Below are 27,331 nucleotides of genomic sequence, written 5' to 3' on the forward strand. Positions count from 1 at the left end.
CCACACCCCCCAAGACCTCCTCACATCAGTTTGTTTCTTCAGCTGCTGTGAGGAAGAATCGATCAGTGGCTTCTCCCCTCCACGCCATGATTATTACAGCCAGAGCTCACCTAAAACGCTCAACATAATTAGCCAATTTGTAACAATGCAAAGCTTGTCGCTCGGTTTCGGGGGCTAATAAATGACCGACCACCCCGCTCCGCCCTCGTGGAAGGAGCGGGGCCAAGATGGAAGGAAGGTCCACAAAGTCTGGAAGATTATTAGCAAGTATATTCAAATGAAGGAAGCAACCCAGTTAATGTAAATAAGTGGATTATGGTGATTAGTTTGATTTAAGTGTTTATACAACGTCGAGTGTAACTTCATTTTCCCATTGACGAAGCTTTATATAATTTGCTTTGTTGGACACACACACACACACAAAAATCATGTTACCATCAGCTTCCATTTTTTTTTTTTTTACTTTAACAAAAGTTATTTTAAGTACCATGGTATGACACTCAGTCTTTAAATGACTCAAAACCTATTGTACTCACAAAAAAATATATATAAAATGCTTTATATATAATGGCAAATACGTACTGTGTATATCCTTGTTTTCCTTACAAACATGACAGTAAACCCCCCCATTTATTGCGGGGGATACGTTTTACACATGCCTATATACGGCCATCACACCGTCCAAGCCGTTTGGTTAGACTGTTTCAGTTCAGTCCAACTCTTTCTGTTTGGTCCGCGCATGTGTCCCGTTTGGTTCACGTGCAACTGTTTTTAAAAAAAAATGTTTTTTAAATACTCTATTACTCACGAGGTGCAGAAGTTATACACTCCTGTACAAAAAAACTTATGTGTTCTGTGTTTTCGGGTTGGCAGTGTTGGGGCAACTGGTTTAGTGAACCTTCGGGGTCCCATGGGCCGCTTAATTGCACACTTTATGAAGTGTCCAGTGAGGGTCTTATATAAAAGTAAGGCTTTCTTAACAGATGAACAGATCCTTACATGCACATCAATGTAAGCGTGGTCAAAGCAGACAGACACACGCACTCGGATGGACTGCTGATTTTGCCCCCGAGCTGCTGGTGTGCGGGGTGCCACGCAGGACGCCCCCTACACGGAAATGTCAGCTCAGCAGGGAGCTGGGACAAAAAAAGAGGGAGGTTTGATCAATGAAGCATATCCTCGCCACTGCCTTGGCGCTCTGCGAGGCTCTTTGATTACAGATCTCGCTTGCTAATGAAGCACCAATGCCGGCAAATATTTCCCTTTTAAAAATTTTCTTTGGCTCCCACATATCCTCATGCCCCCTTTCTACCCTTTGGTCTACTCAGCCTGGTGCGCTTGTGGTTGTTGAAGAAAGTTGGATTGGTTCAAATGGGTTTTTCATAATGGCCCTTATTCTCAAAGTGTTGTCATGGAAACATTTGTTCTCAACTCCCAACAGTAATGTGTCTTTTGTAACTCAAGACATGAACTTAACCCCATATCCTTATATGGGCAATGGGACTGTTTTTTGTTTTTTTGTGTGTGTGTTTTTGCTTGGATGGGCAATGTGAGGGCAACCTCTGTCCTTGAATGGTCATAGGAGGGTTTTGCATGTCCTAATATGGGGACTGCGAGCGTGTTTGATTCCTAATATGGGCATTGGAGGGTGTTTCATCTCCTTACATAGGCAAGGATGGGTGCTTTATGTCCTTATATGGGGAATGTGAGAGTGTTTGATGGCCGTATATAGGCAATCGAGAATGTTTTATGACCTTATATGGGGAAATGTTTGTGCGTTCCATGTCCTTATATGGACATGTGAGTGTCCTTATATAAGCAAGGGTGGGTGATCATTATCATCTTTGGTCGTTTTTCCATCAATTGCATCAATTAAGCATTGAAAGGTTATTGACAATATACAGCTGTATTAGGGATGGAACGGTTTTTGAAAACCGTCTAAACTGCTCAGAATGGGTGGCTGTTTCTTGTCCTGATATGGACACTGGAAGAATATGCATCCCTTAAAGAGGCGCCAGTGGCATGTCTTGATGCGTGTTCTTGATCTTATATTGCTCCAGGAAGGATATGATTTTTATGTCTCGTATGGGCACAAAGGTGAGTTTAATAGCCTTAAATGGGCATTGGGAATTAAATTTTCCTTATGTGCACAGGGGTGAGTTTAATGTCCTCCTCCAGGGTGCTCCCACTAATTAGGAAGGGTTGCAATGGATTGCAATGCAAATGGATTTATACAAACACAGCCTTGAACAATGCTGCATTCAAAGCAGTCTCTGGGAATTTTGAGGACAAATTCATATAAAAATTTTGCTTTAGTTGCTCTCAACTAAACTGAAAAAAAAAAAAAAAAAAAAGACTTTTTGTTGCTTCTATTCATTCCGGCCTTTAATATGTTCTCCGAGTCGTCATCGCTTATGTGAACAATGAGTCAGTCTTTTATAACTCTTAAGGACTTGGTATTCAGATGTTCGGCGTGAAGTCGCGAGACGTAACGTACCTTTAATATCGCCAATGTGGCCTGAGCCCATGGCCAAAAGTTTGTCCTTCCAGTCCTTTGACAACAGCCTCTCAATGCTGGGAGCTTCTGTTCAGGGCGATGAAGGGCACAGGGGAGAGAGACAAAGAGAGAGAGAGATAGAGAGAGAGAGGGAGAGAGAGAGAGAGAGAGAGAGAGAGAGATTCAGTTCGCTGGCCAATATGACAATAAAGCACCTTTAAAGTCCATTTGCTGTAATAAAGGCAGCAGAGGCTCAGCCTAATGGCCACATCAGCAGGAGCAGAGTGAGAGAGTGAAAGAGAGAGAAAGGTAGCGAGGGACAGAAGAGGGATGCTGATAATCAAGCGAGAGCCAATCGGAGGAACAAAAAACAAGTGCGCGACAGGAGAAAAAAAAAGGGGAAAGAGCGGAGCGAGCCGGAGCAAGACAAAGCGAGAGACAAGTGGAGCGCGGAGGGAGAGGAAGTGCGAGAGGCTTTTTGCCTCTCACCTGCTGCTAGAGAATCATTAGCCCTGTGGGGCCTGAGACAAAGAGGGCCTTAATGCACCTGCCACAATGGACACATTATCAGCCGGCGCTTTGTTTCGCCACACACACGCCACAGAACCTCGCTGACGCGAGCGTCTCGACGCGCGCACAAAAAAACGCCGGCAGAATGGTGCCACTTAAACGTGGATGTTTACCGAAAAGATGTCACACTGAAATGCGCTCGCATCGCAAGTGAGTGACCTCTGTATCTAATATTCAGAATGAACAGATTCAAATGTTACAGAGAGGATGATTTATTTCTCTTACTGTACTTATTTTAAGACAGTTTGGACTTTTTTTCCTAAATTTTCAGCATGACAAAAAAGACGAGCTTATTTTAGTTCCATTGGCAGATTTTTAGCTGAGCAAGTGATTCATCCATCCATCCGTCCATTTTCTGTACTGCTTTATCCTCACAAAGGTCGCGGGCGTGCTGGAGCCTATCCCAGCTATCTTCGGGTGAGAGGCGGGGTACACCCTGAACTGGTCGCCAGCCAATTGCAGGGCACATAGATACAAACAACCATTCGCGCACAGATTCACACCTATGGGCAATTTAGAGTCTTCAATCAACCTACCACGCATGTTTTTGGGATGTGGGAGGAAACCGGTGTGCCCGGAGAAAACCCACACAGGCACTGGGAGCACATGCACACTCCACACAGACGAGGCAGGGATTTGAACCCCGGTCCTCAGAACTGTGAGGCAGATGTGCTAACCAGTCGCCCACCGTGCAGCCTCAAGTGATTCAGTAACTGGAGAAAACAAATCAAAAACAAACAAAAAACACTCGTTGTTCAAGGTATCATTGAATATGAAGTTTGGAGTCACTCTCTGATGCATGATGAATATAGCGAGTGACGAGACAAAGGGGAAGTGCTGCAAATGTTATTTACCAGGAGCCATCTGCACTTGGGATGGAAGGTCTTAGCACTGAGGGAGGTTTTTAACACTGCGGGGTGTGGGGAGGGAGATTAACCCTGTCGGCCAACGCAAACACACACACACACACTCGAATGCACAAAAAGCCACAAAACAAACACACGCTCTCTTATATAGTATATATCACTCCACCATGCACACAGATGAGGCAAAAGTTTGCTTGTCTTTGGATTATTCCCGCTCCACCACCTCATAAACTGGAATGGCAAAAGAGATGTAAAGATGAAAGCATCGTCATCTCACTGGTGTTGAGACAGCCTGCCTGTGCTGACACACAAACATCGAGTACACCTGTACATCCGTAGTTCAAAAGTGTGCTTATAGGACAAACACAAGGGCTTGAATTGGTGAGCATTATGTCGGTCTCAGGTGTGGTTAGATGGAAAAATAGAAATGGGTGGAGAACGTGACAAAAAAAAAAACATGTGACCTAAGCTATTTCGCCCATCAGGCACCTATTTATTACTAAAAAGGACCATGACAGTTGCATTGAAAACCACGGGATAGTATTTTATTTGATACTTTTTTTTTTCAACACCTAATTATCCACAAGCATGACTACACTCGATTTATGGCATGGGAGGCAAGAATGTGTGTTTAGTCAATATTTAGCTTATTTAAGGTAATTGGATCTTTGCTGCAGTCTCGTAATCAGAATTATGATCAGGCACGTGCACACATAGACCCCAAGTGGTTCGCTAGTACCTTCCCCTTTGCCCTGGATGATAATTGTTATTATTATTTATTAATTTGAATCATATTTAAAGTATTTGGAGATTGTTACGACTGATAGAAATGGTCAATTTTGCAGTCACGTCATCCGAATAGCAAATATGTTCAAGGTATTAGCTGCGTCCAACGGTAATCCTCGTATAATGTCAAGTATTTTATTGCAATGGGAAGTATATGTCCAGTATCCGTTCCGTAGCTTCAGAAAGATACACAGCCAACTCGCACGCGTCTCACCCAAACATATGACAATACAAGCTCTGCTCACACACACACAGATGCACTGGAGCGTGTCCCACATACTGTAGCAAGCTCTCCAGAGGCCTGAATCAGCGCCTTCCCGCCGACTTAGTCGAGCGGTGATCACAACGGACCCACTTTTTTTCACCGACGAGTAAAGGATCAGTTTGAAACTTCACGCCATTCTCTCAGTCTTATTTATTTACATATTTTTTTACACTTCATCCCTGGTTCTGGTCTTTTCAAATCCATTTCGGAGAACTGCGTCCTTGACTTTCCACTATTCAGCCACAGATTCTTCAGAGGAAAAGGGTGTGTGTTCCCGTGTTTCCCACCCTCCCTGACAGCTGTCTCACCATCACTGCAACAGGTGCTATTAGCCCCTGGTGCTCTCTCTTCGTCCCTCCCTCCTCTCCCTCAACAATGACAGAGGCTTTTAAGCCAAAGAGCTTTGACAAGTGAGAGGAAAAAACAAATGGCAGCGTCGGCCCGTTTCTTGCCTCTCTTGTCTCCATCTCTAGTTAGTATTTTTATTTATTAACAGGGCTGCAGCCATTGTCCCAAGTGACAGGCCGGGGACCACTTTAACTATTAATAAAAAGCCAAGAGGCTCTTTCATTGTGCAGAGGATGAAAACATTTTTTTTTTTAATGGGAAGACGACAGGAGGAGAGGAGGCACGCTGTAGCTTTCTGACATGTTGATTGATGGCGTGGACTCGACAAGGAATGAACCCGCACTGACCCCCTTGATAAACACAATCCAGAAATGGACACCCGTACTGTACATACGTGTATGCTTGTGGCAGTTGGAGGGTGTGCACACAAGTCCTTAAACCGTAACCTCCTTGTCCCCTCTGCTTGCTTGTTTCGCTCCCCATCACTGGTGGATGACTTTGGCCTACCAAGTACATTTACTCCTTTATAGAAGAACATCGCCAACCGAAAATTGCATGAAGAATAAAATAATACAATCATTTATTATTTGAATCATTATTGTTGTTTTAATCATTGAATTAAACTTAGTTTTTTTTTTTACTAAATTCAATTCTTTTTATCATTTATCTATTGATGGTTGCATGAAAACAGCAAGCGACCTTGACATTTAATATTTGACATTATTATTACCGTACTTAATAAAATGTAATTCCATACTCTTTCAACTAGTTTTCATTTAATTTCACATTTAAAATTTTATGGATTTATTACTTTTATTTATAGTACCTGCTAAGTGCAATTACTTGGTTCAATTCTACTTTATATAATTAACTAAACTAAGCTGAGGTGTTATTTTTTGCCAATTACTTGTACTGTATTGGATACATTTTTAATTAATTTAATTAGATTTATGCTCATTTCTTTGATTTATTACTAAAAAGGACCATGACAGTTGCATTGAAAACCACGGGATAGTATTTTATTTGATACTTTTTTTTTTCAACATTATTTCTTGCAATTTACATTTTTTATTTAAAAAAAATAGAGCTTTTGCATGAAAACATTCATGACCAACTGTTTCCAGGAAACATTTTATTTCATTTATAATACATTTAATATCATTTTAATTTACACTCTTGATAATTTATTGAGTGTATCTTGTAAAATGAATTTATTAAATGAGCGTGGCAGTTGAATGAACACACAAACCGTCACGACTAAGAGTTTCCAGGAACCACATAATGTAATGTTTAATTATATATTTTACATAATTTTTTTTTATGTGATTTGAGAAACTTCCTAATTTATCTAATTTCATTTTATTTTGTGTATCTATTTTATTTATCGGTGAACCTCACTGTTGCATGAAAACATAATTCAACTTTAATTATTTATTTATTCGGTTTTTTTTAAATTCATATTTTGTATTTATTAAATAAGTTGCATGAAAACATTAAAAACTGAAAGTACAGTTGTCAAGAAACATATTTGATCATTTTATTTTATACATTCTGATTGTTGTTAATTAGCGTTTTATTTCACACATTTTCCACTTTATTTCACATTCTTTTTCATTGTAGGCTCTAATTGAGCTTGACAGTTGCACGAAAACATAGCAACCGCTCACGACTCCCGACGGTTGCCAGAAACCACATCATGTAAAAGGACAGCACAACAATTTCCATAAAAAAAGATTTTTCTCTTATGGGACATTGAGTATGAGTGTGAGGTAAGCGCAGGGAGGTTTTGTGCCCACGCACCGGGTGTGGGCCCGCATATTTGCAGGGGTGGAGTTTTTGGAGGATACCTACCTTAAAAAAAGTTTTTTTTAAATCAAAGCTTAAAAGTAATATCTTGCCGGACATTAATACATTCGAGGCGTGACAATAACTGTGAACTGAGCTATCATTTTGGCTCAACTATAGTCAAAACAACCCCGTCCAACCGGCTGTGTGACTATACATACTGTATAGATATATAGTATGTGTGTGCGTTTGTGTGTACGTGTGTGTTGGAGCTTAGCCGTCCGGCTTTTGGATCGCACAGTGAGCGAGAAAGACGGGTCGCGGTCCAGCTCCGGAACCGTGCCATCTCTGCTTTCTCTTTCACACTTTCTATTGTTCGCTCACATGTTTTTCTGCCCTGAGTCACCGCAAGTGGCCAGCTCCATTTTTCCTATTATCTCATATTTGTGAAAGGGAGGGAGGGACTGGTGAGGTGGAGGTGGAACGAAGGAGGAGGGGACGTGGAAAGAGAGTGAAAAACGAGAGTCCGGGCCTTCGGGTGCACAACAAAGGGGCCTCTGTGCCAGCGCCAGACCCAGCCGGGCTCTGCGGAAGACGGAGGATGAAGGAGGTGGAGGAGGAGGAGGGTCCACAGGAAAAATGCCCTGGGTTTGGACCCCCACCCCTCCAAAAAAGGGGAAAAAAAACCCAAAAGAAAAAAAACAGGCTCCACATTGACTTGCCTTGGCAGCCAAGATGAGGCTCTGGCTGCCCCACCTCCTCCCGCCACTTCCTTCTTCATCCTCCCTCACCGCCTTCCCGAGCGGAGCAGGGGTCAGCGTTGAATAAGCAATTATACAAGCAGTGGCGGCGTTTGTCTAGGCCCCGGCGGCCCCCGTGAACACTGAAGTATTGAGACGGCGGCGTGAATGTGACAAGAGGCAGACAGAGTGTGTTTACGTACGTTGCCGCGATTAGATTAGAACCCAGTTAGGGCGAGACCTAAATCTTTGCCACTGTCATGTTATTAACTGGTTAAGTGTGTTATCTTAACCGAGTTAAAGACGAAATCAGAGCGAGCATAACTAGGCCAGGATATGCATTTTATTTATTGTTTTTGTTTTCTGCTAAGACCAAATCTGCACTGATAATGCATCCATTATAATTTGGACTATGACCTCTACAAACGGGTAAAAAGTCCATTTTAGAGTCTCGACGAGACTGACTGGTTTCCTTCGAAGAAAATAAATTATTTTTGACACGGTGATTGAAAACTACGTGAGGCTACATATGAGGACTACAACATTAAAAACACCACTGTGATTGCAAAATAATATTCTCTCTTTCTTTATAAAGACTCGGAAGCTGATTCTCGAACTAGTGGTACGCGAGCTACCTCTACTGTTATGCAAACAGATCACTGAGTCCAGTTCAGTTGTATTTAACTTTTAAGTTCAACACATATGCATTTTATCTTCAAGAATTGTTTGTTTGTCAACATTTTTTGCCGGTACACTTGTGAACTTATCTGCAATACATGTTAATCGAATCATTATTTAGGGTGGGTTTTCTTTTCCTATATTCAAGGGCAGTGTTAATGTTCAAACTGTACATGATGTTACAGTGGATAGATATTTTGGGGGGGGGGAACCCAAACCCAAACCCTTTCTCGTTTATAATAAACACAGGACTATCACGTGACTGTATTTTAACGTTGGTCATGAAGTATTTTTGTGTTGCTAGTATTGTCTCTGTGTCAAGCTGTAAAACTGCAGACTGGATCTTTATGCATTATGAATGTGTGTATTTAAAAGATCTTATTCCTAGTGAAGCATTTGCTTCGCAGTCTGGCTATCTCCCCTTCCAACACGCTCCCTTACGAAATGATGATATTTTGATGATCAATTCATGTTTGGTTGAGCCGGTCCATGTGTCTGGACACATTTCCATTGATTCCCTGTCATGGCGGTCCAAATTGCTTTGCCAAAACGAGGGCTAAGAAGGGGGGGGGGGAAGGGGCGCTGTAATAAAACGGTTCGAGAGGGACAACAGACATATCACAAAAAAAGCTTTTTGTCCACCTTTGCGAGGTGAGCGACTCGCAGCACCAATTACTGCCTTGTTGGGAGAGCGGCACTTGGCAACAGTCGCCGCGACGGTGGGGCCCCTGTGTAAACATCAAGAATCCCTCCTCCTTACTTTTCCGACTCCCACTGAAGCTGACAGGTGAGACAGTGAGGAGCACCCCGTGGCGTTTTGAATCAGAGGCCTGCTCCAAGTTTAGTTAATAATAAAACTACCAGATCACTTGGCAGGCACCAAGGGGTACAATTGTGACTACTTGCAGACGTGGAGCTCAGAGTGTTGAGAACAAAAAGGAGCGCAAGTCAACACAATAACTGCATTTTCACTCAAGGAGGGAGCACGTCATCGATCCTTGCATGTGGTGCATGTGGTTGACACATCGACAAACACAAATATGCCCCCACAGCCACCGCGTCGACTTGAGTACTTCACTGACTATCGCGTATGTCCAACTTTATATACAAGCAATTGAAAAGTCACTTTTTCCTCATATGTCCCATTTAGATTCAGCAGTTTTGTTGCAAAACAGCGACAAACGTTTTCAGACACCCGACACCAGCTGGAAAGTGAACAATGTGAAGATAAATATGGAGTTGTGAGGTCGCAACCTCTGTACTAACTTGCCGTGGCAATTTGTACTGTGTACTATATTTTGTGAACATCGCATATGAATTCAAACAACAGATGGAGCTGGTCTCTTTCCTTACGCTAATATTAGCTACTCGGGATAGATAGACGTATAGCTTTAAACGTGACGTTCTAAGAATAGTTGGCGGTGGCGCGGAAAGTGAAAATTTCAGAGGGTGTCAGTCAACAATTTCATAAATTGAAAATCCATTTATCTGCACACAGAGAGTTCTGCCCTTCACTCCGCTTGCCTTTGCCTAACAGATGGTGTTGTGGGTGCTTATGTCCAATTTGATTTGAACCAAACCCGCAGCCAATTCTGATACTGGCATGAAATCTCGGAGAGCCCGATCCGCGGACACGCGCGCGCGCGCACACACTCACACGCGCACACACTGGCAGTCGGAAATAGCAGCGGCGAGGGCGCGACATTGCAAAAGAACGACGAAGGGCATTTAAAAAAAAATTAATAAATCTGGAAGCGACATTTGAGAAAGTCGCCGGCAAACTTTGCGGCGACAAACATTTTTCCATTCCTCTCGCATTTTGTATTTATTCGGTTTCTTTTTCCTTTTCTTTTTCTCAAACCAAGTCAGAGGAAATTAGCGATGCTATCTCCGGCGCTGTGTTTTCGCAAGGGAGGGAGAATGTTCCTTTCACACACTCCCAGGCACACACACCCCGTTTTCCCAATCACCTTGCCGACCTCGATTATCATTAAACGCTCGACGATAACATGGAGAAGTTTGAATCGGTGCTCGACTCGTCCGCCTTGGACAGCTTAAGTTCCGAGGCTGAAGAGAGAGTCCACGTAGTTACGACTAATTGCCTGGCTAACAAATACCCTCATTAGTGCATTTTGTTGTGTAACTACTTTGAGGTTTTTTTTTTTTTTTCACGTCGTGGGAACACACAGAGAAACAATCTATTAAGTAAATGTGGAACAATATTTTAGTCTCCTGGGCTCCACCATCAGTGGTGAACTGTAATTAAAGTTTAATGGTAAATGGAAGCCACTGACCACAAAGGTGCTACTTTACCCATTTCAAGCCAATGTAGCATCCAAAGGATGCAGAAATTTAAAGGGAAAACTCTTACCTGTTGTTGCTTTAAATCTATGTTCCCCCCCCCCCCACATTGTAATTCAATTCTTGTCGAAAATCAGGACAAAATATCAAAGTATTGGCAGGTCCATCAAGTTCGCCCACTTTAGTATGTGATGCGGCGTTGCCGTGGTGACCACAAAGATGCTTAGCTCATCATTTAAAGCCAGTGCAGTCATCAAAATGATTCAAAAGTATTTGAGTTGCACATTCTTCCCATTTTATTTCAGTTTCAAATTCATCCAATTCAGGTCAAACGACAGCATGAAAGTTTTTATTTATTCAAAGTGGTGTCAGATGGAGGCGACAGTGTAATTTTAGCTCCTCTAAATTGTGTGGACATGTACAAGTATTCAAAGTAAAGTTACCTGGTCCTGGCTGGTCCATCAACCTTTCAGACTCCAAAAGTAGGTGATGCGGAGTTGCCATTGTGCCCACAGAGATATTTTCTCTTCATTTGAAGCCAGTGTAGCATCCAGACCGTTCTTAGGTTGGTATTTACCGGTTAAACTGTTACTCGCTTTAAATCCACGTTTTCCCATTTCGTTTTAGTTTCAAATCTAATTCTTGTCCAAATCCAGGAGAAAAATTCTGATTTCTCCACCTGAGGTGACAATGTAATAGTCTGGGCATTCTATTAAGGCGCACACATCTCTTCCTGTCAAAAGCATCTTGTTAAAGTAGGCCGAGGCGTGCATATGTGCATGCGTGCGTGTGTGTGTGTGTGTGTGTGTGTGTGCGCGCGCGCACTGTGGCTCAGGCTGCTGTAATGGAAAATGACACTTGCAATCTGTCTTGTGGCAATAACCCCTCTTCAGTGCTCTTGTCTCCACTCGCACATGGACACGCACGTACGCACACACGCAGACAAGCGCGCGCACTCCTCGTCCCCGTCACACTGCAGAGGCCCGCGGGCCGTCCTTGTCACTGCGCGGCTTTATTGCATCACTTTAACGTGACAACAAAAGAAGACATTGTATGTTGGGCCCTGCCGTGTATGGGGGGGGGGCCACGGATGGACCCACGCATTAGCAATACAACAGACCGACGGCACTAACACGCGCATGCGCACACTCATGCGTTTTCTCCCGTGAGTCGTGACATTTTTCATCTGCCTGTCAAAGCGATGGCAGGGAGACAGACAGCGCAGCAAGAAGCTCTTGACACAAGCATGCTGCTTTGCTTGCTGGCTGACCAATCAAACAGGGCTGAGTTGTTTTTTGTTTTTTTTATCAGGTGAAACTGATGGTGAAAAAATGTTTTTTTTCCCCCTTGATTTAAGCTTAGCTATTTGCAGTGTGTAACCTCTAACTGTAAGTCCATTTTAGCCAATCAAAAGCCTGACAAAGTATTCTCCGGAAAAGTCACGGTGACATCATACATGTACTTCTTGAGATATACAGTATACTGTCTATAACGTCTGTTTAGATGTCTGTTATATCTCTCGCTCTTTTTTTTTTTTGTACCTGTCCCATTAGACAAGAATGCCTTGTAAAGTCCTGAAGGGGGTAAAAAAAGGCCCTGCATTGTCCCGCTCAAAGATAAGGGCGACGGGCATGTGAGAACCATTAGACCAACGGCAATAAGGGTCCAAACAGCGCAGGAATGCTCGGCTGACTAGCATGTGCGCGCTTAGACCTTTTTCCTGATAATATCCATTGGAAGATGACATTTTATCAGCAGCGGGAACAAACGAAGACGCTTCGAGCTCACGTTGGCCATCTGTGGCCAATGAAAAGGCAGCTGGGAACATACTTGATTCCACCAATTTAAACTTTCTGCTGTATTTTTAACACAGCAGTTTTTTCCCCCACCTTTTGTTTATTTATTTGTGTGTTTGGAGAGTTTGAGTTCCACATAAACACCATTTTAACCCTGGTACTAACGCTTTCACTTGACCAGTTGCTGCATTTCTGTGCAAATTAATCCTGTTATTTGACCTTTCTTTATACTTGGATTGTGCTGCTGCATCTCTTGTGGAACATTCCAGTCGGTTTCAGATCCCCTCTCCCTCTCCTCCATCCCTGTCTTTCCCTGACAAGACACCCATGACTCTCTGAGTGAGCTAATTGTCTTAACAATGTTGAGCTCGGCAGATACCAAAGACTTCATTGGCGTATGATAACCTTGGCCCATAACCTTGTTAGTGTAATTAAGCGAGCCAACAAAACACACAAGGAGGGTGTGATCTTGCTAAACTGGAGGGAAGATGGAGGGTGGAGTGAGTAGTGGAGGGTGGGTTTCCGCAGAGTAAGCTGATACAAGAGGTGCAGGGAAGTGCTCAAAAAAAGAGGGCTCAGTCATGGACTGTGTTGCCCGTGTGTGCCGTGTGAGTGTGTAAGAGTGTGTCAGATAAACCGACGTGACCTCCCAAACAAGTGCCCAGTGTGTTATTGAGCGCGGCTCCTTGAAACCGGATCACAAGACTGTCCAGTATGAGGCTTGCACACAAGTTTATAAGGACTCATTCGGAAAGAGGGGGGAGAGGAAGTCAGTGGGGTACTTCCAGTGTCTCGTACGATACTTTTGTCACTCGAATTTAGTCTGGGAAATTTTCAAAATGTTACACAGGAATTGCGAGAAAACGTTGAAACATTTCTAGTTTTTATTTACAGTATCTTGAACTGTGTATTTATTTATTTGAAGCTCTATTTTTATTTGGCATTAATGTGCATTTATAGTTTTTTTTTTAACTTCAAAATGTTTTTTATTTTTTAGCTGTAGTTTTATTTGATATTTAGGTCATTTTACAAATTATTTAAAATGTGCATTTAAATATGCAAAACTATTCTTACTTTGTAATAATGATATTTTGAATTTATTTTTAAAGTGTAAAATGATGCATTTATTTTTTCTGATTTTGAGGTATAATGTATTTATTTTTTATTTAATTACAAAAATATCTACGTAATAGCAAATTGTTTATTTATCAATTACAAATTCATATATTTATTGGTGTAGGATTATGCGAGTGAATCTGAAGAAATTAATTAATAATATTTATGTAAAAAATAAACGTTTTGTCAACTCTTGTCCCTGTATGACACACCACGGGCCCTTGTGAACGCCGAGTACACTGCTGTTGATTTGTAATTAATCACATTTCTACTCGCACATTGCATAAAGCAGGATACAAGTTCTAAATTTAACAGTCTTTCAGGATGGAAAAACATAAGGAAAAGAAGGGTTATTGTGTGTAGAACAGGGTCCCGCGCCAAAGAAAATGGTGACAAATGCAGACATAGAAAAAAAGAAAAAAAAGGACGAGTGTGAATCATAGATGTGTCAAAGTTTTATGGCGGCAGGTTGAATGAAAGGAGGAGAACCAAGAGCGGAAGCAGGGTTGGGGTGGAGGTAAACACTCGTTGGGCGAAGCGGGCATTAAGGATCTTACTCATGAGCACCACAAGAGCAAAACGTGAGTTAGAATCATGTGGTTTTTCACCGACTATTGAAACACGGGGACCTCTACTGTGCATTAACGATCAGCAAGGTATCCTGTCAACCTCTATGAGTGCAATATTTTGGAAAGGCAACACAAAAAGCCACCTGGGTTACAAGCGAGACTGGCGTGCAGCAGCTGATTTGCTCCGTTGGTGAAACAATGAGCCAAGAGGACCCGTGTGTGTGCGTGCGTGTGTGTGTGTGTGTGAGAGAGATTGCATCGGCGTATTTGTGTGTGTGTGTGTAGGTGACAGCTCCAGCCCCAAACTGACTGGCATCTGGCGGTGGCAGTTGTTTTAACAGCTGAGCTGACAACATTAATCCGAACGCACCCAAATCAAAAGGAGACAACACCTGTTCACTGCTCCTGAGCCCAGCCAGGGAAGAGGAGGAAGAGGAGGAGGGAGGAAGCATGAATGGAGGGAGTGCGTGAAAGAGATAGAAGGGGGGGAGTGATTGGAAGCAGGCAAATAGGAAGCTGGAGAGCGGATAGAGGATGAGGGGGGACAATAAGAGAGGGCAAGCTGCCAGGCAAGAGGAGGGATGTTGGGGATCAGAAAGAAGGAGATGGAAGGACAACAATCAATCCAGAAGAGCAACACAGTGGTCGCCAAGCTGGAAGAAGAATAGGAAGCGAGGATAGTGGAGGGGACAGGGTGCAGGGTGGAGATTTGAGATTCTTGTCTCCCAACATCTGGCTCAAATGAGCGCTACACTCCCCCCACACACCACCGGCACTTGATTTGCGGGAACCGCCCTCTGACCGGCCGGCCAGGGGTTAATTCGTGTTCGGACCCCGTGGCTTCAAAGAGTGACACAGAGACGCGTTGGCCGAGATACTGAGTGACTGGCTCAATGGGCGTCTGAGTTGTAGCTGACTGCCGGGCTGCCTGGCTGACTTGTTGCTCCACTGTACACGATATATACTTTGTCAAAGGGATGGTCGGAAGACAGGCAGCACAGCAAGAAGCTCTTGAAAAATGCTGGGGACAAAATATTAGAAACACCTCTCAGTAGGACGCAGTTGACTTTACAAGAGTTATTACTGATGTTTAGATAAAGACACTGGATTTATTGACTTTATAGATGTCATTAGCGCAGTCTTTCCCACACTCATTGAGCCAAGGCACATATTTTACAGTACAAAAATCTCACGGCAGACCACTTACCAAAAATGTCGCAAAAAGTACTGCATCTATCCTGAAATAATCATTATTCCGAGTCTCCATCAAATTTACGTACGAAGCGTGATATCTGGGCCTGTTTAGTTGAAAACAACGCTATTATTGAATGGCAACTAGTGGATAAACAGGTTAATTGTGTCAACTCGTGGAAGAGCAGTTTATTGTTCTCCTTTTCACTATACGTACGTTGCCGGCATCGATTAGATGAATAAAGAGGCATTACCTATTGCTAATATTATAGCCATAGCCATTATGTGCTGTACAAAATGAACGTGTGCTGTACATAGTTCAAACATAAGCAAGACTGACTGGAAATTTAAATCTTAGATGTGGGCTTACATGCATTTAACTGCATGTAAAGTTCAAATATATCCAGTGGTGTTTGCCCTTATGCAATGTTTTTTTTTCTTGTTTTTCTTCATTTTAATGCTTTTCACTGGCGTTTCAATATCCCTCCCCTGTGAAGTAAACCAGCAGATAAAGTTTGGTGCAGAAAACTCATTAACCTTGAAGCCATTATGCAGCCCCCCCCCCCCCCCCCCCCCCCCCAAAAAAAAAAATTTAAAAAAGGAAAACATTCCTCTGTCTCTCCATGGTAATGGCGGGACGGGGGGAAGGAGAATAACACAAGGCCGAAGGAAAACAACAACAGGGCGTGCAAATGAGGAGCGTTTATGAGAAGAAGAGATAAATTGCAGATTCCCTTGATTTGATTGGAAGACATGTTGGTGAATGGAAGTGAATGGAGAGGGTGCGAGGGGGGGGGGCAACGGGGAGGGGGGGGGGGGGGGGGGGGGGGCGCTGTCAATTATTTTAGGATCTGTGTGACAGGAAGCTTTTGTGCGGGACATTCTGACATACACTTGCATGGAAACACATTCATGCCGACTGAGGCCATGCACAAAATTGCACATACACATATTGACCCCACCTGCCTGGTCACCAGATATGGCCACACACACACACACATACTTGTTTAACACACACGCACACATGCACACATGCATGCACATGCTCAGCATGCTGCAGGACACTCACACTGTGACTCGGCCACAATAGCCAAGCTTGGAAGCCTCGGCTGATTCATGAACCTCAAGCCTTTGTCCTTAACTTAATGCCACGCCGGGAGGCCGATAACACACACGCACACACACACACACGCGCGCACACACACACAGACCATCAGGAAAACCACAGGACCCTCTCTCCTCTCTCTAAGCCTCTTTATGCTTCTGTATCGGACAAAAGCCGGGGCACTGCTTTTTCCCAACACTCACACGCGGATACGCACGCTATTCATCTCCTCGATATCGCTCATCTGGAGCGGGAAGAAAGGCAGAATGGGAGTTTCATCCCCACCGATTGTCTCGCGCAACGTTGGGGGAAGAGAACGTCAGAGCAGGGAAAAAAGAAAGAAACGTGGAGGCAAAACAATTCAATAAGAGAAGTGACTTGAATGCGGCTTTCACTGGGGCAACAATGGACGGCCTCACAATAGGCCTCAGGTTCGCTCCGCGTGATGTTCCCAGTTTCTCATAGCGCGAAATGGAAGCGATTAAAAAAAAAAGAAGAAACGTATCGTCTTCATTTGAATTGCATGTCGATTTGAAACGCCATAAAGTTAATGAACACAATGTCACTTGGATAGAATGACGAATCAAAGTCCAATTGTGTGTTTGTTAAAGAAGTCAGGTAATCGACACAAAATGATCTGGAGCTGCACTTTAAGTAAAACTGCGTAATTGTGGACCTAAAGAAAGCTCAGAAGCAAACTATTGGATCCATTTTTTGTCTTTTAGGGCATTTAAGGCCACAAATTACCCCAAGGCATCCGTGCTTAAAAGTTAAAGATCCTCGTGAGGGCTTGAGTATTCCATTGTTGATGTTTAGCATGTGTGCTAGCATGGCATTGGAAGGATTAAGAAAAGTCAAGGCATGGGGGAGGTGGACTGATGGACGGATGAACGAAAGACTGCCTCGATCCTTCCACTTATCAAGCTTCTTCTTTTTTCCATCCTCCTTTCTTTCTCCAGCTTCTGCTCCTTGGCAGAATGCATCCGCCCTTCCCATTGTCACCCACTGGAGTGAACGGAGGCGTGAGGGAGCCGAGGCCAGTGTGTGCTTGTCTGGCACAATGGCCTCGCCTAAGTGCTGTCCTATAAAATGCCTCAGTGCGCTCTAAAAGCAAGCCCTTGGATCCCTCACTGCCTTGGAAGTAGATGAAGTGCTGTATGTGTGTGTGTATATGCGTACGTATGTGTTGTGTGACATCTGTCATTGAGTTGGCATCCTCAGTATGGAGACCGGTGCCTCGGAGCACTGCGAAGCGGCGAGTACGCTGAGCCATAAAAAAATCACCATTGCGATTGACCTGCAGGTTGCCGGCGTGCCTGTAAACCTGCAATGGAGCAGCCAGTGTATGTGTATGCGCTGTCTAAAGTGTCAGGTGAAGGCCATAAAGTACAGAGGTAAGGGTCTGACCCTCCCTGGATAAAGGATTACAAATAAATCCATCCGCCAACATAGCCATCAATCCAACCATCTATCTAGTGAGCCATCTACAATTCCACCCATTAACCAATCCATCCATGTCCAACCGCCCAACCCATCAATGAATTAAACCACCCATATTTGAATCGAGCCACCCTTCAGTTCCAGCCCACCTGTTCTCCCTTATATATCCAACCCTGACATCTTACCACTGGAGAAGAGAGCAACTTTTATAGCTGTTTGAGGGTTTGGTGCCTTAGGTGTGAAGGGGGATGCCACAGTGACAAGTCACCCATTCATACAGTATATCTATCCAGTTCCATCAGCATCCACAGACCTCATCCAATGTCCAACCGTTCACTCATTGACTACATTCTACCGAAATGTCTACCCTCTCTATCTATCTATCTATCTATCTATCTATCTATCTATCTATCTATCTATCTATCTATCTATCTATCTATCTATCTATCTATCTATCTATCTATCTATCTATCTATCTATCTATCTATCTATCTATCTATCTATCTATCTATCTATCTATCTATCTATCTATCTATCTATCTATCTATCTATCTATCTATCTATCTATCTATCTATCTATCTATCAGCTGCCCGTACATCCAACCATACCATCGCTGAAGCTATCACAGTGGTGAAGTACACACTGCAGGGAGCGACTTGGACGTATTTGTAAGGGGAGCAGTTTTAGGGCTCTGGTGCCTTGCACAAGGGCACCACAGCCATTGATGTGAACTGGAATCCCATGATGGCAAGCCATCCTATCCATTTATCTGTTTCCAGTTTAGCATCAACAGATTGAGCCACTCATCCTTACATTAGCCCATCCAATGCCCAACCACCTCACCCATTAAACCACCCATTCACCATCAATTCACCTACATTTGCATCCCGACACCCTTCTGATTCAATCCGACCACCCATCCTTGCACATGTCCACTCTTCTACCTTTCCCAACATAGCATCCAATAATCTACCCAACCAGCCATCCTTTCACCCACATTCTCATCCACGCATCCATCATTTATCAAAGCATCCATCCACTAAAACCACCCAACTAGGGTTGCAATAGGTCAAATGGCATGCCCCAGAGGCACTGTCTAAGCCATATGTGTGAATGCATCACGTGTATGTGTGCGTGTGTGTGTGTTCATTTCGGTCATCTCTCTCGAGATCTGTGCACCGACTCGCCTGCAGACCTCGCACCCTGCTCTCATTATTCCGCATCCCCTCGCTTCGACAAACACATCGTGGCTACACCCGGCAAGGTGGTGATGCGTTCTGAGCTTCTTCCACCCTGTTGCTCTTGAGGAATGTGTACGTGTGTGCATCCGTGCACCTGTGTTGTCGTGTGTGTGTGTTTGTGGTGTATCTCAAGGGTAGCAGGTGGTTGGCGGAGTAAGACACAAGATGAATGGAGAGCAGGGGAGCAGTGGAGCATGGCTGGGCCAGGCCATGGGGGACAACATGGCTAGTCATTTATTAGCCGCTTTAGACACAAACACGCACGAACTTACGTACAAAGCATGCATTCGATATCGATGCGCATAAATGTTGGGATTTGGCCACGCATTTACAAACATTAAGAGAAGTGCACATATTCTCCTCGGTATACACACTCTGCCCTAGTATACATGGCCATTCATCTACCTTAAGTAGAGCAACCCTGGCCCCAAACTTACTTTGTGTGTGACTTTGCTATGTGTGTGACATCTTTTGTGTGTGTTAGTGTGTGTGTGTGTGTAGCTCAAGGCCAGCCTGGACCAAGTCCGACCTCTTCTTTTAGTTTCAAGATGTTTATTGTTTTTTGACCCATTTTGTGTCTTTGGCTCCTTGTTCGCATCCCTCCCTTTAATGCTCCTCTAAAAGTGTGTGTGTCATTGATCCAGCTGGAAGCGATATGCAAGCGTGTGTGTGTGTTAGAGAGAGAGAGAGCGAGAGCAGTAATATTTGAGGCCTTTCATAATGATTAAAGCCTTCATTAAATTTTCATCCCAACCTGCTGTTTGCTGCTAATGGCCTTTGTGAGCCGCACAGCCAAACAATAGCTGGCCGGCCGGGCACAGAAGAAGGATTTTTATCTCGCCTTCAATACCGCCCCTCGCTGTTTCCCTTGCTCTCTGTGCACTCCCTCCCTCGCTCTCATCTCCCAGTTTTTCCTTGTCTTTAGTTCCTTTCTCTCTCGCCTGGCCCGGGGTTTTGTGTCTGTGAGGTCTGGAGGCGCTTTTGTCGGCCCGTTTCATTTGAACCTAGAGCCGATAATACTCCCGGTTGGTCGGCATTGCCGGCTCGCCACTAATGGGGTCTATGAAGACACCACCGCTTTAGATCACTTCTTCACTCTCCTCTTTTACTCCTTCAATACCTCTATCTTACTTTCTCTCTCTCTCTCTCGCATCCTCTCTCTCTTTCTTTGCCCTGGCTGACTCATAAAGATCCATTATAGTTTTTTCCCCTCCCCGGCAGTTCATGAGGTCCAGTGAAGCAGTGAACAACCCAAAACACACCTCAATTACAGCTCAACTCAACAAACAGCAGTTTTACCCTCTCTTTTCTTTCCTTTTTGTACGTGTGTCTGTTTGTCTGTCTGTGTGTGTGTGTGTGTGTGTGTGTGTGTGTGTGTGTGTGTGTGTGTGCCACAACAGGCCTCTCTATTGACTAGAATAAAAACATGCAGACAGCGAGCGAGCGGACCAGTGGCGGTCTTGACCACATTGAAAAGCGGAGAGAAAAGCCCAAAAAATAAGGTTAGCACATCACAGCTTGAAATGAAAGCCTGTTGATGCACCAGGGGAAACTATAAGCGGAACACACACACACACACACACAAACAAGCACCGACAAAGGGAGGTAAACATACTTGTAGTGTTTGTTTCACTGCGCAGTAACCGTTTTGGGGCAGAATGTCACGAGAAGATGCAGAGAAACATGAGTTGGAAGTTGTTTTCGACAAACAAGGAAGGCATCCGCCAATAAAACATATTTATATCAGGAGATGGACACCTGTTGGTGATCTCCTTATCACCATTATCACTGTTGCATGTAGTGACTTAAGCGCCCAGTTATCTGCCAAGGGGTAATTAGAGTTGGCCAAAGGCTAATTTTAACTCCAACTGTTCATTCCGACTGTCAAAAGCCAAGACTTAATTTCAGATGCTAAGAGAAGCAACGTCTGTGATTGGGTGTCTGTCATTGGTAAACAGGGTGGCCGGTTCCGTCGCTAAGGTTACGAAGGTAGCGAGATGACACAGACGAACCAGAAAGCAAGTGGAGAGGACGTCTGGAGCCTTTTCACACGCGGCTCTCATTTGTCAGGTTGTGATAAATATGCAAAGCTTGGCGGACAATGGGCCCATATACTGTAGCTGTCTGATTGCGTGGTGGAAAAAAACAGCAACAAAGAGTCTCCTCTTATGTGTGGGTTCACAACAGAAGGAGAGAGAATGACAGAGAGAATAGAGGAAAGCAGAGAGAGAGAGAGAGAGCGAGAGAGAGAGAAAAGAGAGCAAGACTGACCTTCTGGTTCATTCTTGATCAGCTCCTCCATCTTGCGTTGTTTCAGTGTGTCCACGACGTCCGCCAGGCTCCCCTTGCGTCTCTCCGGGGTTCCCAGGGCCCCCGCGGCCGAGCCACCGTCGCTGCACGGTCGACACCCGGCGCCGCCTTCGTCTTTGCCTGGTGAGGTAGCATTGTGCAGGGCGTAAGGGCTAAGGGAGTTCCCCTTGGAACCGTCCAGATCCTTGAGGGGGAAAAAAGGGGGGAAATAGTCATTAGATTCATGAATTATCTCCAAATAAGGAGGGTCGGGAGGAGCTGGCATGGCCACTCGTCATTCTTCTCTCCTTATCTTGCTTCCTTTATTCTCGTCTTTTCTCAGAGCCCAGCACTGCACTGAATTTCAACTTTCATCCCTTGCCAATTTCCGTAAGTTAGGGCACGCTTCTTGCTTATTCTCCGCTGGAATCTGCATTTGACTGACTTGGAGGTACTTGACAGATTGAGCACATGAAACAAACAAACAAAAAGTCCGCTCTCGGACGTACGCTAGCGCTTCATTACAAAGCCTTCCGCAGCTCGGCTTTGAGCGCCGTCCAATGTTACCGTACACAACTCGTAAGACCGAGTTTCAGTGCCGCTACTTTTGTCTTGCAAGCCTGTTAATGGTGCGAAGCAAAGATTTGGAACTTTGTCAAGCTGTAAATTTATGTAAGGACTCAAATCACAAAAGAATGAACAACTGGGATGACAGCTACAAAATATCATATATAGAGCCAACGGTAAAAGCTCTGTTCTTTGTGCCAATCCGTCGCCGTGGATAACTATTCTGCTGTCTTTACTCATCCTCAAAACCGAGTAAAATTAGCACTGAATAAAAGCCTGGATTAATTTATCAAGTTTTAGCTTTCGGATCGGCCCTCGCAGAAACCGAGGTCGCGAGGCGTCACGAGAACAGCTTGAATGGCGAGTACAGTCGAGCCTTCAATCCAGTCGAGGTGACATTTGTTTGGAAGATTGACTTAATACCTTCTCAGCCCAATTAACAGTGACACTGAGAGGCAGCGCGCAGCCGATCCTGCGCTGCAACAAAGCGGCTACAGTGTTAGATGCATGTGAGCGCCTCCACTCAGGCTGAACAACCTGGAGCGGCATCAAATTGTACACCTGTGCAGATACCCAGCTCATCCAAATGCCACCATTTTGTAATTCAAGGATATATTCATGACAAAAGGATATTTTATGGAAAAGTAGTTGGATCTTGGGATTGCCTGCCCCGCCCATGAATTGTGAAATTACACAACCATGTACATTTTTGAACAACACTTGATTGTGTAATTTGGGTTTGTCAGTGAGGTTTTTTTTTTCTTTCATGATATAGCCTATGATAGTTGCTATTTGTGCTAAAGACTCCTCGGAACTGTTTTAATGTGTATCTTGCAATGTTAAAGATAAAAATGAAAGCAATATTTAATGCGCTCTTTATTTTCGGGAGTTTAAGACTCCAGAACCAAGTGAGTCAGTCAGTCAATCCGCCCGCCAGTCTGTTGGCTCAGCTTTTTGCAATGAGAAGAAGGGTCAATGGTCCACCGAGTTAATCTTTGGCTAATCTCAGCACAGGGCGGCAAACGCCACGGCGAAATCCGCAGTACACATAAAGTGCCGTACGCATGCGTTTATGCGTGTGCGAGTGTGTGTGCACGTCTGTTGATGTCATTATTGTTGCATTGGGGTGGAGATCATTTGCAAATAATTAACTTGCAGCCTAGAAGGGGAACCTGATACTGTGATCAGAGTCCACAAATTAATCAGGATACGCAGATCAGAACTCGCAAAGTGCCAAATAAAATGTAAATAGGAAATGCTGTAATAACTCATCAGACGTCAGCTTTTAGTATTGACAAGACAGGGGTACAGCTGGCCATTATCACTTGGAATTCCCCACACTTGGCCCACTCTCTCACTTTATCTCGCTTCGATCCTACGTTTTCACACTCTGAATAAGTCAGCACCTTCAATAATTCATTAATTCTGCCAGCATTCCTACACATGCATTGTGCACTGAGCATGACATGTTACTGTGTAACTTAAGGGCAAGCAGAAGTTTGAAGTCAGGTTGGTGCTGCGTAAGCCAGTAAAGTGCAATAGCGCTCACATCTTTTCTTTCCCTGCCTAACCAAGGCCATGTGCACAAAACACAGAGTTTTACAGCGATTTTGACCACTAGCATAAATTGCGTTTTATTTCACCCAAAAGTAACTTTTCCAATCAACACTTGCCAGTAAACATAAAAAGAAAAATGGAGTTTGAATGTTCTTTGGGCACTCTGGCTTCCTCCTACATTCCGCGACCCCAATGAGGAGAAGCACTATCAAATCTATATTTAATTTTGCTTAAATTAAGTAATATATTCTTAATTTCATGATTTTGTTTCCTTTTTTTTTTAAGCCTCGTTTTGCATTGTAGGTCTTTGGGAATGCATTTTCTCGGCAAAAAAAGGTGACTTTTTTATCTTTCGTTGCATCCTTCCGTCCTAGCTTCCTTCCATCCCCTCCTGTTCAACAGATTAGGGTAATTCACACTTCAAAACGAACGTCTCTGTGATTATGAGTTGCATCATCGCGAGCACACGCCATGCAAATGAAACGAGGCGGAGGCCGACTGGTACGAAAGCGAGAGAAGGGGCTACGGAGGGATGTGGAGGGGGGTAAAGAGAGAGAGAGAGAGAGAGAGAGAGAGAGGTGATGTTATTAGAGGAAATGAGCGAAGTGACAGAGCGAGGGAGCGGGGAGGGAGCAAAGGAGGCATCTTGAAGGCAGCGGTCACACCTGTCACATCCCATTTATCTAATCCAGCGCCTACTTAAAACAGGCGCACACTTTCTTTCGAGAAAGATGTCGCGCAAACAAAACAAACAAGAATAAGAGAAGTGTGTGCGAGTGTGCGGTGACGTGTGTGTGGGGGGGGTGGTGTCCAAGATGAGGTTCGGGGTCTCAAAAATCTGCCTCGGAGATGTCGTCTCGTTGCACAATGAAGGTCATTTCCCAATCACAGTGAATTAGCAGGGAGCCGGGGCCTCCTTCAAAGGCGCTCGCCATTAGGGTCCATTGCATTATGCATGTGGGAAGTCACATAGACAGCCTCATCCCAAGGGCTACATAAATGCAGTATATAATCCATGCAAGTGACATTTTGTAGCCTTGCCATTTGCGCCCAACACAGAGGAATGTGAAGGAGATGTTCCAAAGTGGTGTCAGTCAGGTGCGCTCCTCGGCTAACACGATTTGTCCAACTTTTTCTCATCAGCATGCATTTATTCCCATGTGCGAACTCCCCTTTTTAAAGATTCCTGCCCTCTCCTCCTCATGAGTGAGCAAGTTGTGCCATTTTGTTTGACACCCAGATAGCCCGCAGGTGTGTGTGTGTCTGTCTGTGTGTTTGTGTGTGTGTGTGTGTGTGCGCATGCGCATGTGTCGGCATATGTGCATTTACGCTGGCAGTGGCAGGCTGGCAGTGTGGGCGGTTCTGCCTTTAGTTTGCAGATGTCAATTCTCTTCCAAATGACTGGAACAAAGTAAAAATCGCGTCTCGCTCGGCTTTATCCCTTTACTGCCTCTGCAATGGAACCGAATTAAGCAACTTTTTGTCTTAAACTCATCTGCTTTAAAAACTCTTGCCAGTAGAGGAAAGAATCCAAATGATATACCCCCCCCCCCCAGAGGCAACACAAGCCCCCCCCCCCCCCCCCTCCAACCCACTTCCTCCCTCACGATGGCCTAACACACACGCAAACACACACACACACACACACGGTCTCTCTCTATTCTTGTGCTTGACATGTCTCGGGCTGTGCAAGGTGCACGTGTGAAGCAACAATATTCGATGCTTGGCGCGGCGTTGTGGATCAAGACACGGACAATGTGACAGTGGGAAGAGCTGGAAACAGCTGCTCGACTAAAATACATCCACACACGCACACGCACACGCGCACGCGCATACACATACTGTATACGAGAATGTCACTGATCGCTCCTGCAGGGAGGCAAAGACTTAGCTCCACACCAGAGCTGCCAATCTCGGTGACATCCACTCACAGCCAAACAGACACACACGCACGGAGCAAATCCCTTTACATGCCATGATTTAGAGGTCCTCAAAACTCAAGATTGGATGAGCTAGTAGACACAAACTGTACATTGATGTACTCTGTCAAATCGAATTTGATTCATGTGCGATGTGTGCCCAGTGTACACAGCTGCAGTGCTGGACCTGATTTAATCCGGATCCGATCTAGACTGAGCTGCAATGTGAGCACCACACATGTAATCCCAGGTTCGGACACTTTAATCTCATCCTGTTAGGTTGTAATTTGATGAACGTTCATATAAAATATTCAGCTATTACGATTCACAGGTGATTTAAACATAATAAACTGTAGAGGAGACTCTTTTATTCTTCTTCTCTGTGGGATCCTATTGGATCTGAAAATATTAATATTCACAGGTTTATTTTTGCTAATTTTGGCGTTGCCACAGCGACTCGATTGCATGAATTCTTTGGCACAATTTCTGCACAAACCAACCATTTTTAAAAATCTGGCCGTGGGAACAGCAGAGGCTGGGTATTCAAGATTTACAGGTTATTTTATTTTCCCAGCCTTTAAAAGGTTGTCTTCTACATATTCCAGAATATTATTCCTGCATATTCTAACGCGACTGTGTTGATTCATTAGATGCGAAATAAACCGCTGTTTTGCAAGACTGCTTGGTGTTATATCTGTCCGATTCACATTATACGGAACATCAATTCACAGTCCCAACCTAAAAAGACAAAAAAAAAGATAAAACATGTTCATTGATTTGTGTTGTTTGCGAAACAATTAGTGCTTGCCCATTAGCACATCTCACAGACAAGATGCTTGCTGCTGCCTAATTTGCATGCATTTTTATTCTTATTATTGTTTTTTTTTTGCTGCGTTTTTTGCTGCGAAGATATGCACAACACTAAAATGATCCCCGAGTCACATTTGATTTGGTGTTGCCTCACCTCCATGATTTTACTGCTTTTTCGAGATTCAATCGCACGCTCTGGGAACTTGCACTAAAACAGCCTTTCAGCAGGATTACAATCATTCGGGAACTATCATATCTTCTTATCGAGAGGTTTCAATATGAGCGGTTTCAATATCTTCTTATTGAGAGCTTTCAATATGAGCGGAATGCTGTTAAGTGAAGTACTTTATATTTACGTCTTTGTGTGTGTGTGCAGCAGGTAGGCAAAGCTGCAGGGCGAAAGGGATGAAGAGGTCAGTTGAGTGGTTTCGTGTACCCATGTTAATTTACGATGACAAGATAAAGCTGTAATTCCCCCTCCCCGCATCCCTTCTACGGACCCCCCGCCGCCTCACTTCCCAGTCAACTGGCCACCGATGAGCCATTCACTTGCCCCCCGTATCACTTTACGCCTATTGTCCTGAAAGGGACAGTGATCCACCCCCCCCCCCCCCCCCCACTCAACCCACCCACTCTCCACTCTCGTAGTAAAGTTCCCTCTACGTTTCGCTGACTGTCAGCGGCGAGGGGATTGCCGCTCTAAACCCTCTTCAAGAAAAAGAAAAATGTTTAGTGAGTTACACATGCCGGCGTGAGCACGCACGCCAATACTGTCGCCCTTCTGCTGTGAGATAAACGAGAAAAGCATTACTGTGGCATCAGTTAGACATAAAACATGCTACAATGGCACTTCTAGAGTGCAGACTCCCACCAATAATCATTATTTGGATAACC

The 27,331-nt window shown here is 44.2% G+C and overlaps 1 protein-coding gene across 13 annotated transcripts in view; it reads right to left on the reverse strand.

The window, feature by feature from the left end:
* Positions 1 to 27,331, reverse strand: part of sox5 (SRY-box transcription factor 5) — an 80,630-nt gene that overhangs the window by 42,123 nt on the left and 11,176 nt on the right. For 11 of the 13 annotated variants that reach the window (XM_061761569.1, XM_061761559.1, XM_061761565.1 and 8 more), the window contains exons 3-4: positions 21,567 to 21,789; positions 2,498 to 2,584 (exon numbers count right to left, since the gene is read on the reverse strand). In XM_061761569.1, the coding sequence (XP_061617553.1) occupies positions 2,498 to 2,584; positions 21,567 to 21,789 (310 nt within the window). The remainder of the gene's footprint in view (positions 1 to 2,497; positions 2,585 to 21,566; positions 21,790 to 27,331) is intronic. The other 2 variants (XM_061761563.1, XM_061761567.1) reach the window with 1 other exon arrangement.

This window comes from Phyllopteryx taeniolatus, chromosome 22 (assembly GCF_024500385.1).
Source record: "Phyllopteryx taeniolatus isolate TA_2022b chromosome 22, UOR_Ptae_1.2, whole genome shotgun sequence".
Taxonomy (NCBI): Eukaryota; Metazoa; Chordata; class Actinopteri; order Syngnathiformes; family Syngnathidae; genus Phyllopteryx; species Phyllopteryx taeniolatus.